Here is a 13,214-nt window from a genome sequence, read left to right on the forward strand (position 1 = left end):
CATGTGAGCCAGGTTGGGAGGCCTGCATCTTTATGGCCAAGATTGGGGCGTGGGGGCACAAACAGCAAAGGGGTTGCCAGACATGGAGACTCAAGGCACAGACAGGGTAAGGAGGGTATTTATGTGGAGAGGCAGCTTGGCACAGAGTGCCACAGGCCAATGCCAAGGCTAAGGTGGGCAGGGGCCTGCTGTCAGGAGCTGGACGCAGGCAGGACGAGGAAGCCACCCTCTTAGAAGGGATGCCCAGGTCAGGGTGTCAAGAGCCTGAGAACAATGAGAAGAATGTTCTGCTGGGGCTGGGGGAAGTCCAGCCCGACATAAGGAGTATTACAAACATGGGGGCCGGGAGGTGCCTGTGGCTCAGTGAGTAGGGCGCCGGCCCCATATGCCAAGGGTGGTGGGTTCAGACCCAGCCCCGGCCAAACTGCAAAAAAAAAGAGACTATGATGCCTACAACTTAAAAAACAAAATCATTCTTGGGCGGTGTCTGTGGCTCAAGGAGTAGGGCGCAGGTCCCATATGTCGGAGGTGGCGGGTTCAAACCCAGCCCCGGCCAAAAAATCACAAAAAAAAAAATAAATAAATAAAAAAACATGGGGAAGGTGAGAACTGGAGTAAAAGCCGTGGTATTGGACCAGAACTGAAGGTAACAGTGTGAACTCAGAGTTGACATCATATAGGTACAGACAGATGAGAGGTAGCACAGAAGGGAATGTGTGTGTGTGTATAGTACATGCATTTTCAGCTCTGCTCACTAAGGGACTTAGGAGCAGAGACACTCTGGTCACACGAGCATACCTCGTGCTCAGATCTTAGCTTCCAAATATCGTTATCCTCTACAAAAAATGCTCCTTGGCCGGGCGCGGTGGCTTACTCCTGTAATCCTAGCACACTGGGAGGCCGAGGTGGGTGGACTGCTGAGCTCACAGGTTCAAAACCCGCCTGAGCCAGAGAGAGACCCTGTCTCTAAAAAGTAGCCAGGCATTGTGGCAGGCACATGTAATTCCAGTTACTTAGGAGGCTGAGGCAAGAGAATAAACTGAACCTAAGAGTTTGAGGTTGCTGTGAGCTGTGACACCATGGAGCTCTACCCAGGGTGACATAGTGAGATTCTTGTCTCAAACAAAAAAAGAAGAAGAAATGCTCCTTGAGAAGTAGCTGACTCCAGGACTAGAAAAGGGAAATTATAAAATAAGCCAGAAATACCATGTTGAGTCAGAAAGTAAAGAATTATTTTAAAAATAATTGACGGGGAGAAGTTGGTGAAAGGGCATGTCGGAAAGAAAGAGAAGCCAGTTTTAAGGGGCTGCAAAATCTGAAACAATTTGAATATTAAGGTAAATAATAATAGTAACAATTATAATTCATTGGGAAAATAGGAGAGCTCAAAAGGGTACAAATATCAATAAAAAATACAAATAAATAAAAAGCTTGCAGAGAAACAGGATACTTAAGTAGTTTCAAAGTGCCTCTACATAAAATATATACTAGTTACAAAAGTAAATAGGTAATCTGACAGTGAAGAATTCTGGCCACCCCACCTTAACCATGTGATCAAAGAATCATCAATTAGAAAAATCAAAATGTGTATTACTCATAGGATGCAAAAGACAGCATCATTTCTTGCCAAAGATGCATAACCTAAATCTAACCATGAAAACACAATAGCAAACAGAAACTGAGGAACATTCTATAAAATAACTGGCCTGTATGCTTTAAAAAAAATCCTGCAAGTCAATGAAAGATTGAGAAATTATATCAGACGAGAAGACTAAAGAGGCCAGGTGCAGGGGCTCATGCCTGTAATCATCGCACTCTGAGAGTTTGAGGCAGAGGATTGCTTGAGTTCAGGAGTTTGGGACTAGCCTAAGCAAGAACAAAACTCTGTCTCTGAGCTTCGTGGTGCACACCTACCAGCTACCCGCAAGGTAGTATCAGCTACCTGGGAGGCTGAGGCAGGAGCATCGCTTGAGCCCAGAAGTTTGAGGTTGCAGTGAGCTATGGTTATGCCATTGCACTCTAGCCAGGGTGACAAAGTGAGACATTGCCTTAAAAAGAGAGAGAGAGAGAGAGAGAACTATGGGAGGTAAACAAGCTGAATTCCTCAAACTCGGGGTAAATTGCCCAGTCAGCGGAATGTCTACATGACTATCCCTGCGTGGGGAAATCAGCAGTGCAGGCAGCTGAGATGTCTGAGGAGATGAGACTCGCTCTCTCACCTCTCTTCCCATTACACCCTTATCCGGCCACTTCAGATGTTCCATTACCCTATGTCCTTGCTTACCCTTTACTCAGCCTTCCTGGGGGCTCTAACGTCCCCTCTCATTCTTAACCTTGGGTGTTGACCACTGACTGCTGTGCATTACTGCACATATACTCTGTTAAGTACTCAATAAAAGGATTGACCCCAGGAAGCAGGACAGGGGCTGTATTGTTTTCATGCTGCCACCAGGCAGACGGAACACTGTCTACCCCTACAGGCTTCCTGGTTTTATGCACTAAGTTTGGTGTAAGTTTGTGACTTTCCCTAATGCCATCCCTTGCTGACCACTGACCCAGGCTGGGGCCACTAGACGCCCAACAGATAACTGAAGAAATGTGACAACTACAGGCAATGTGTCATAATGAACTGGATCACTCTAAAATAAAGAACATTATTTGAACAACTGGCTAAAATTGAATGAGGTTTGCAGATGAGATGTTATTAAACCGGTTATCAATGTTGATAGTTGTTCCTTCCGCTACTCAGGAAGCCAAGTAGCACAGGAGTTCTATGCTGCAGTGAGCTATGATAGTGCCACTGCACTCCAACCTGGGTGACAGAGAGTGACCCTATTCTCTATTGATCCACAAGAAAAAAACCAACAATCCCATATATCAATGGGGAAGAGAGATGAATAGAATCTTCCCTAAAGACGACAGACGAATGGCTAGCAAACGTATGAAAAAATGCCCATCATCCCTAATTATTAGAGAAATGCAAATTAAAACCACCCAGAGATATCACCTAACCCCATCGAGAATGGCCTATATCACAAAATCTCAAAACTGCAGATGCTGGCGTGGATGTGGAGAGAAAGGAACACTTTTACACTGTTGGTAGGACTGCAAACTAATACAACCTTTTTGGAAGGAAGTATGGAGAAACCTTAAAGAACTCAACCTAGACCTCCCATTTGATCCTGCAATCCCATTACTGGGCATCTATCCAGAAGGAAAAAAAAAAAAAAAAAAAACTTCTTATTATAAAGACACTTTATTATTTATTAGGCTGTTTATCGCAGCCCAATTTACAATTGCCAAAATGTGGAAACAACCTACATGTCCTTCAACCCAGGAATGGATTGGTAAGCTCTGGTATGTGTATACCATGGAATATTATTCAGCCATAAAAAAATGGAGATTTTGCAGCATTTGTACTGACCTGGATGGAGGTGGAACACATTATTCTTGGTGAAGCATAACAGGAAGGGAGAAGTATTCAACTTTGATATGAAGACAATTAATGACAATTAATGACACGGTGGGGCATGGGGGAAGGGGAGACCTGACAGACAAGAAGGGAAGGGGGTGAGGGAAAGGAAAATTAAAAAAAAAACAACAACAGAAAAGATAGGAAAATAGTGACTAATTCTTACATAAATTGGATTTACTTTTGATCAAAGTACATTACTTAAACATTAATTTTTAATTCAACTTGTTTATGTTATTTAGGATATTGCATCCTCATTTATAAGTGACATATGTTTGTAATTTTCCCTTTATAATAATATATTTTCTCCAATTTTAATATCAGGTGTACCCAGATTAAGTAGAATGATTTTGAAGTATTTCTTCTTTTTCTATTGTCTATAAGATTTGGCATGATCTGTTTTTCGAAATTATCTTTTACTTTTATTTATAAATATTAGTTGTCTATTTTTTGAGACTTAAACAAAAATAAGTTAACTGATGACTCTATACTGAATCTTTAAGCATTCTATAATAGACATACTCTTATTTGACAATGTGAATGTGACTTTCTTTGCATCATCCTTATTATTATTATTGCTTAATATTTCGATGTAGCAGTTGTCTGATTCCTTTTCTGAATGTATTTATGTTTGTTTGTTCTTTACAAGGTTTTTCTTTATAGTCCTTATCTTAAACATTGTTATTGTTATTAAATTTTAAGCCTTTTTAATTTTGTGAAGGCGAAAAAATGGAAACCTAATAAATGTATATGTAAAAAAAAAGAAGAAAAAATTTAATTTTTATTTATTTATTTATTTTTAGAGATTTTTTTTTTTGGTCTGGCTATGTTGCCCAGACTGGAGTACAGTGGCTATTCACAGGTGCGATCCCACTACTGATCAGCACGGGAGTTTTGATCTGCTCCATTTCTGACCTAGGTCAGTTAACCTCTCCTTAGGCAACCTGGTGGCCCCCCGCTCCTGGGAGGTCACCATATTGATGCTGAGCTTAGTGTGGACACCCGATAGGCATACTGCACTACAGCCCGGAACTCCTGGACTCAAGCAATCCTCCTGTCTCAGCCTCCCAGTAGCTAGGACTACCAGTGCACACCACCACATCTAGCAGAAAAATTTTAATTAAAAAAATATGTATCAGTGTTAATGCTCTCCCTTTTATGGCTATATCAGTGGAACCTCATGTGATTCAATTATTTTCTCAAATAGTTCAGAGAGAAAGGTCTTTGTATTGCACTTAGAACATTCCTAAAAGTTGAAATGATTTCAAAGTTTAAAAAAAAAAAAAAGGTATGGGGGCAGCGCCTGTGGCTCAGTTAGCAGGGCGCCGGCCCCATATACCGAGGGTGGCGGGTTCAAACCCAGCCCCGGCCAAACTGCAACAAAAAAATAGCCGGGCGTTGTGGCGGGCGCCTGTAGTCCCAGCTACTCGGGAGGCTGAGGCAGGAGAATCGCCTAAGCCCAGGAGTTGGAGGTTGCTGTGAGCTGTGTGACACCACGGCACTCTACCAAGGGCAATAAAGTGAAACTCTGTCTCTACAAAAAAAAAAAAAAAAAAAGGTATGGCAAACAAGAACTTTTTTACACTGATTGCATTTGTTAGGTAAAGTCCCTCTTAGCAAAAAAGAACTTTTACGCTGGTTTATAATCAATGCTCCATGAAGGGTAATAACTTCATCATTATAAAAATCATAATTAAATAAAAAAATTATTTTCATATTACAGTATCTTTCCTAGTACATGGTAAATGTCTTTCTCTATATCTAGAACATTATATATATATGAGAAAGAAAGAGAAAGACAGACACACTGCTTCTGCTGTAACAACACTTGTACTGTTTCAGTTCTGCTAGGGTCCCTGATTTAATTTACTGGAAAGGCAGTACTACAGGATGAAGGTAAGTATAAAATGGAGAAAAATGTACCTCAAGGCAGCTCTGGTGTGAAGCTAAAGGTGAAGAACTTATAATCAGAAGTCCTACATTTGAGTCATGACCTCAGCTTTAACTAGCTCTGAGACACTGAGCAAGTGATTTATGCTTTCTGAACCTTAGTTTTCTCGTCCATGAAATGAAAATAAAAATGCTTACCATGAAGGATTCCTGGAAGAATTTAAAAAGGTAATGTTTGTAAGAGTACTCTATTAAACCTAAGGAAATAAATAAATGAATAAATAAATATATTTTTTATATGTGTATATATGTTAAGGATTAAGAAGAAAAATACTAGATTCAGACAAAAAACCCCACATTAACTTATAATAGTGCAGTAATCAATTTTAATGTTTAAAAAATGTTACCTTAACTCCTATTGGAAAATTCCCTACAGAAATCTTAAAAATTTAAAATTCTCTCTTACTATCTGAGCTAAAAGAGCTAGAGTCAAATTTTCACAGGCCACCTAGTAAAGAATTAAGTTACTTTATGTTTTTTTTTTTTTTATTTAAGTAGGGATTTACTTTTGTAACTCAAAGATGGACTTTAATGGCCCCTATCTGGATAACAATAATACTAAACAGAGATCCTTGAAAGGTGCTATTAGGTCATTTCTCACTTGAAATCCATAGACTCCTTAAACTGTCTGACTTGTTTACAACTAAAGAGATTCTAGTTCTTTTTCTCAGTAAACTACTAAAAGCTCTAGATTTAGAAATCCAAGACAAAAAAAAAAAAAAGAAAAATCACACTAAATCAATAAAGGAAAATTATCGAATATTTCATTATTTCTATGTAATTTTTTTTTACCTAAAAAGCCAGATGAGATGGCAGGTGCCTATAGTCCCAGCTACTCCAGAGGCTGAGGCAGGAGGATGGCTTGAGCCTAGGAGTCTGAGAGCTCTACTCTGATAACTCTGAGGTCACAACCTGGGATGCTCATCAGCACATGAGCACTTCTCTGTAAAGCAGTCCCAGAGGAAGGCTGGGATAACATATCATTCCTTAAAACTTCACTGATACCTGCACCTACTCTCATACTCCACCAGTTTGGCCTCTTCCATTCTCCCTTAGGATGAACCACATCTCTGAAACTAAATGCAATGGCTAAAACTGTGAATTATGGTAAACAAACAATTGCCATTCACATACAAACAGGAAATCAAACCTTTTTGCATTGTCTCATTTAGTCTTCACAACTGACCTGTGGGGAGATATAATGATCCTCATTTTACAGATGAGCAAACTGAGGTATAGGAAGTTTTTTGTTTGTTTGTTTTTGAGGCAGAGTCTCACTATGTAACCCTCAGTAGAGTGCTGTAGCGTCACAGTTCACAGCAACCTCAAACTCTTGGGCTTTAGTACTCTTTAAAGAGTAACATTAAAATTATTCACCCGTTATCAACTTGACTTCTCTGGCATTACTGAATTGCCAGCAACAGACACTGTGTGGTGGACTGAGCATACAATATTAGCACCAGACCACCTGGGCCAAAATTTCGTCTCTGCCACATTAGCTGCACCTAACTGGCTTGTGGCAAGTTACTTAAAACTTCCTTTACCTTGGCTCGGCGCTCGTAGTACAGTGGTTACGGCGCCAGCCACATACACCAAAGGTTTTGGGCTTGATCCTGGCACGGGCCACCAAAACAACAATGACAACTGCAATAAAAAATAGCCAAACAGTGTGGTGGGCGCCTGTAGTCCCAGCTACTTGGGAGGCTGAGGCAAGAGGATCACTAAAGCCCAAGAGTTTGAGGTTGCTGTGAACTGTGACGCTACAGCACTCTACTGAGGGTGACACTATGAGACATAGTGAGACTCTGCCTCAAAAACAAACAAACAAACAAAAAACTTCCTATACCTCAGTTTGCTCATCTGTAAAATGAGGATCATTATATCTCCCCACAGGTCAGTTGTGAAGACTAAATGAGACCATGCAAAAAGCATGCAGCATGGCGCCTTGCAGGTAGCTAGAGCTCTATGTTAACCACTACCATACCCAGCACCTCAGCACAGTGTCTGGCTCACGGCAAGTTTTAAATAAACTGAAAAACTATTGTGCAATCATCATCGATCTCACCTATCTTTAAGAGTTAAAATTCCATTCCAACAATAACTTTGCACTGGAAAGTCACCATCACTCAGAGCAGAAGCCTTCTATATCCAAAGTATGCCTTAGCAAGAGTAGCAGACATGAACTCCCTATATTTCTAATTCATATCTGAGTAAATTCTTTTAATGTAAGAAAAAGATTATAATGCAAGATCAGAACAATCTGTGATCACAACCCATTTAAGGAGCAGAGTAGGTCATCTAATTTCTTATACAAAAATAAATGGAAATAACTGCATATCGCATCTTGCAATTATATTAATTGTAGCTTTGGCTTGATGCCCAGCTTTTTTTAATGTTTTATTTATTTATTTTTTTTAGACAGAGTCTCACTCAGTCACTCTGTGGTTGAGTGCCATGGCATCACAACTCACACCACCCTCAAATTCTTGGGCTCAAGAGATCCTGTTGCTTCAGCCTCCTAAATAGCTGGAACTGCAGGATCCCACCATGATGCCTGGCTATTTTTAGAGACAAGGTCTCACCCTTGCTCAGGCCAGTCTTGAACTCCTGAACTCAAGCAAACCACCTGCCTCAGCCTCCCAGAATGCTAGGATTATAGTTGTGAGCTACTACACCCAGCCTGACTCTCAGCTCTTGAACCACACCTCGCTTTGTTAAGCCAGCGACCATCTATCTAGTCCAACTTACATCCCTAGGAAACGGGACACTACTACTCTGTATAGAATTGCTACTCAATAACTACTGAGGAATAAATATGCTACTTAAAATACAAAATCGTATCATGCTTGTTGGTTCAGCAACTAGACAGAGCTGATCTCTTTCATCCATGCTTTAAACCAATAAACAGCCCTTTCTGTTTGCTTTGATTTGGACTACAGGAAGAACATTTACAGAGCAAAATAGTCCTTACATTCACCAGTAATAGTGATCCCTCATGATTCCAATTGTAAATATATGCCTAAAATAGTATCTTGTCACCTCAGTACAGGAAATCCACAGAATTGTCCCCATCTCCTCCCCTTAAAGATCATTTTTTATTTACTTTCTTCCTGTTTTTCAGATATCTTTGAAATTTTCCTTTTTGCACACAGTTTTCAGATACACAGATACAGAGCAGGGAGATCCTCAGAAGTCACCTAATGTAACACCTCCGTTTTCCAGATGCCTCCAAAGATAACCACATGTGAAAGGAAGTCACACTATCTACACCCTGGAGATATTTTTAAAGACCAAAATGACAAAACTGAATCATAATGATATTCAGAAACATGAAAAAGATGCCATGCTTATCAGCATCTCTACATGCCCAGGGGTCCAGGTGGACTGCCCAGATCCCCCTTTTCAACATCTGTGTGCCTTCTGTGTGCCAAACACTGCTCTTGGTACCTGACACACACCAGCAAACAAAGAAAGATTACTGCTCATGTGGCACCTACACTTCAGCAAAAATTAATAGTAGTCTAAGAAAACAGAGAGGAAAATTTATACCTTGTAATAGATCACATAGGGTGTAATAAGAACAGAAGCACTCCATTGTACCTTACAGACTACGAGGCCAGTGGTTCTCAGACTTGGGTGTGCTTCAGTATTACTCAGAGGACTTTTTAAAACTTATTTGTTCCCTATTTGGAAAACGTTTTTCACACATCCAAATGCCATGCTAAAAGAATATTTTCCTTGAAGGGTTTTTAACCATGAGGATCAAGTTTAGTCTCAGAAGAACTCTATTTTTTTTTTTAAAGTCTAATGAGCTAGGAGTATATACAGGACAGTAAGATATAAAGAACAGTGATTGGACTAGTAATCTTTTATGTACTGAATGAATTTTTATTTTTTAATTTTTTTTTTAATTTTTTAATTTTTTTTCTTGTAGAGACGGAGTCTCCCTTTACCACCCTTGGTAGAGTGCCATGATGCCACACGGCTCACAGCAACCTCTAGCTCTTGGGCTTCAGCGATTCTCCTGCCTCAGCCTCCCTAGCAGCTGGGACTACAGGCGCCCGCCACAAAGCCTGGCTATTTTTTGGTTGCAGTTCAGCCAGGGCTGGGTTCGAACCCGCCACCCTCGGTATATGGGACTGGCGCCCTACTCACTGAGCCACAGGCGCCACCCCTAAATGAATTTTTATAATAAACATGAAATATTTTTGTTACATGCATACAAAAAGTTAAACTTCATTTAAGAATTAGTATCTATTAAAAAGTCTTTAAATTAGAAAACTATAAAAAGTCATTAATTTATATACTGCATAAATTAATACTGAATGACTGTCTTCCCTAGTACATAATTCAAATAACTCATTTTAGCATCTTAGATTAAACCCGTTTGGATTAAGGATTAATAACAGTGAGGGGAAAAACACCAGATTTTAACAAAGAAAATAATAAAACCAAAACTATAATTATTTCGATAACTGAATAAAAATCGTATTTATTATTATTCCACAGGGCAATTGTTTTTCTCTATACTGTTACTTTTCAACCCATGAATGGAAGTGATTCTAATTATTCAAGACAAAGAAATCAAAAACTGGTTTAATTCTATTTCTTGAAAGAAAAATAAAACACTTTTAAGCTTTGGAAAATTATGGCACACCTTCTACATACACACCATCACACAGCCACATATCCCCAACAGTACTAAGGTAAAACACACCACTCCATCTGTGTCCACCATCTTCAAGGATCTTCCAGTGTTGGAAATAGCCCTTCATTTACTAACATCCATGTTCCAGAGATAGGACTAGAGTTTAATCTGCTGTAGGACAGTGACTAAAACAAATCAACTAGATGAGGAAATCAATTGTCTAAGTAAAGACAGATTTACTCTCTCACTATTGAACTAAAATTCCAGAAACTCTTCAAGTCTGCACTGTTTAATTAGAACACTTTGTTGTGTTACATACAACTTATAGCTAGTTCCTCAAAATTAGCTTCTAAAAACAACTACAGATATATGCTAAAATTAACCAGGTGCCCACAAGGTACCGAGCACTTTACATGTATCTGCTCATTTAATTTCTAAACCACCTATGAGGTAAGCACCACTATAATCACCATTTTACAGATAAAGAAATTTAAGCACAGTCATTGATTTGCTCAAAGTCACAAGGGTAAGAAACTAAAGATTCAGGATACAAAGACATTCAAGATATACTACTTAAACTGGGATCTTAACACTCGGTTTGAGCATATTTTTGCTGTTTGAATTACAAATGTTTCGCATTTTAGGAAATCTGGACCAACTTTTATTGTCAGTAGTATCTGATGAATAATAAGATGAAAAACGGTGAACTAATATTAATCTTTGTACATCTAAAATCACACTATACTTTTAGCACTCACAGACCTGACAACTTGACCAGCGCGGCCACTCTGGGGATACAGGTGTGGTAAAGTTATCTACAGAAATCCAGCAGTAAAACGCAAGGGGAGAAATAAAGTTTTTATCTGGTTTTGTTGGGTGCAGGGGCGGGGGTAGGGGGTTAGCAGCCAGGGAGCTAGAGTGAACGAATAGGTTGAAGACGAAACGCTAATCCTTTCCCATTCCCTCCGCTTACAAAAATAAAGCTTGATGGCAAAGGCAGGCGGCGTCGCTGTGCCCAAGAATTACATCTCTCGGGTTCTCTCGGGTTCGGGTTCTGTTTAGGGCGGGTGCGGACCCAAGGCCACAGCTCTTCGTGCGGGCAACCCCCCTCCCCCGCCAGGGACCCACGGTCAGAGCCCTGGCGGTGCGAGACGTAGCGGAGAGAGGAGAAGGAGACCAGCGGGCCCCTTACCGAGCTCGGTGCCCCCAGGGTGCACGGACATGGCGCAAGCCGCTCCGGAGCCGCCCGCAGCCGGCACCCACCTCACCCCTGCGCCGTCCCTTCCTCCTTCCGGCCGGCCCGCGGCGCCCGCGCTCGCCCCGCCCCCGGCCCGCTCCGGGGCGGAACTGCTGGCCCGCCACGCGCTCGGACCCTTGGCCGGAGCCTCTCGGATCCTGCCGCTCCTCCCCAGTCCGCAAGGTACGGAACTGGAACGCTAACTGGCTCCGGAAATAAGGCCGGCACCAGTTTGAAAATGCTTACGTTGCCAATTGCACTGCAAGAAAACAAAATTTTTAACTGTTAAGATTAGATAACTAGCGGGAAGAGAATCCCTCCCACTTCTGTCCAAGCGCGGAGCTCTGCAGCCTCAGACCTGAAATGTCAGCAATGATCCACAGCCTTATATGATCATAAAATCAAGGACGTCAGAGCACACTAGAAATTTGGACTTCACGGAGAGAAGTAGCTATGAAGCGCAAGGGCTTCATAAGAGTGAGAAGACCTGGCTTCTCAGTCTATCTGTTGCAGTAATTAAATGTGGTAGGGGGCAAGTCAACGGCCTTTCTGAGTTTCGTTTTCCCCAGCTGCAAAGATGATCGTGACAATCTTGGATCACTAAAATTCTATGATTCTGTGATACTAAGATTTACTTCGGTCTGACTTCCGTGTGACAAAGAGGATAAAATCATCCAGAATCACTCCACAGCCTCAATATAGTCAACTCATCTGCACTTAATTAAAAGCACCTCTGAAAGAAAGTTTTTTTTTTTTTTTTTTTTTGAGACAGTCTCAATCTGTCGCCCTGGCGTCATCAGAGCCCACAGCAACCTCCAACTCTAGGGCTCAAGTGATCCTCTTGCCTCAGTTTTTCTATTTTTAATAGAGACGGGGGTTTCACTCTTGCTTAAGCTGGTCTCAAACTCTTGAGCTCAAGCAATCCACCAGCCTCATCCTCCCAGAGTACTAGGATTATAGGCATGAGCCACCACATCAGCCTAAAGTAAACGTGTTGTTATGGCTTGGCTACCTTGAGCCAGCTAATAGTGCTAAGCGCTTTCAGATGTTTGATAGCATTTGACTTTAAGAACAATCCTACCATCTATGTATTGTATGTCCATTGCTATACACAGACACCTTGCAAAGTTGTGTGTACACCTAGTATATAACAGGGCACATAGTAGATGCTCAATAAATGGGTGCTATTAATAATATTGTCAGGTTCACAGAATAATTATTGAGCTATTATGAATGGGAAATGTAATTCTTGTTTTATTCCTCTACACTGAGCTGATTCTTAGCCTTGTCTACACACAGCTACTGTTTAATGTTTTGGATGTGTCTAGAGCCTATTCATACATATAATGGCATTTTTCTTTATTTTTATTTAAACCCTAAGAAAGAGAAAAGCAGGCCCTGAAAACCGAGAGCTGGCCTAAAGATCATAACTAGGCTATGCTATACCCTAGTGGAATATAAACAACTTTATAGATCACGAACAGCAGCTGAGGTCACTGTGACCATAATGTATCAATAAAAACAAGACTATGCATAATTATATCTGATAAATGCCATAAAAACATGAATATTGTCCAAACATACCCCTGTCAGGTTCATTAACTGACATGAATATTGTCCAAACATACCCGTCAGGTTCATAACTTTCATTTCTTTACCCATTAGTTGTAGTCTCACTCCATTCTTCTTGTGTTTTAGTTAAGAATGAAGATAACCAGCTCAGGGCCTGTAGCTCAAGTGGCTAAGAAGCCAGCCACATACACCAAAGCTGGTGGGATCGAATCCAACCTCCAACTCCTGGACTTAAGCAATTCTCTTGCCTCAGCATCCCAAGTGGCTGGGACTACTGGCGCCTGCCACAGTGCCTGGCTATTTTTTGGTTGTAGTTGTCATTTTTTTTTGAGGCT

The 13,214-nt window shown here is 40.8% G+C and overlaps 1 protein-coding gene across 2 annotated transcripts in view; it reads right to left on the reverse strand.

Annotated features, from left to right (window-relative positions):
- DERA (deoxyribose-phosphate aldolase) overlaps positions 1–11,875 on the reverse strand; it is a 143,296-nt gene extending 131,421 nt beyond the window's left edge. Inside the window, exon 1 of one of the 2 annotated variants that reach the window (XM_053558085.1) lies at positions 11,263–11,875. In XM_053558085.1, the coding sequence (XP_053414060.1) occupies positions 11,263–11,293 (31 nt within the window). In that variant the 5' untranslated portion in view covers positions 11,294–11,875. The remainder of the gene's footprint in view (positions 1–11,262) is intronic. The other variant, XM_053558084.1, reaches the window with a different exon arrangement.
- Positions 11,876–13,214: the final 1,339 nt, after the last annotated feature.

Source organism: Nycticebus coucang, chromosome 12 (genome assembly GCF_027406575.1).
Source record: "Nycticebus coucang isolate mNycCou1 chromosome 12, mNycCou1.pri, whole genome shotgun sequence".
Lineage (NCBI taxonomy): Eukaryota > Metazoa > Chordata > Mammalia > Primates > Lorisidae > Nycticebus > Nycticebus coucang.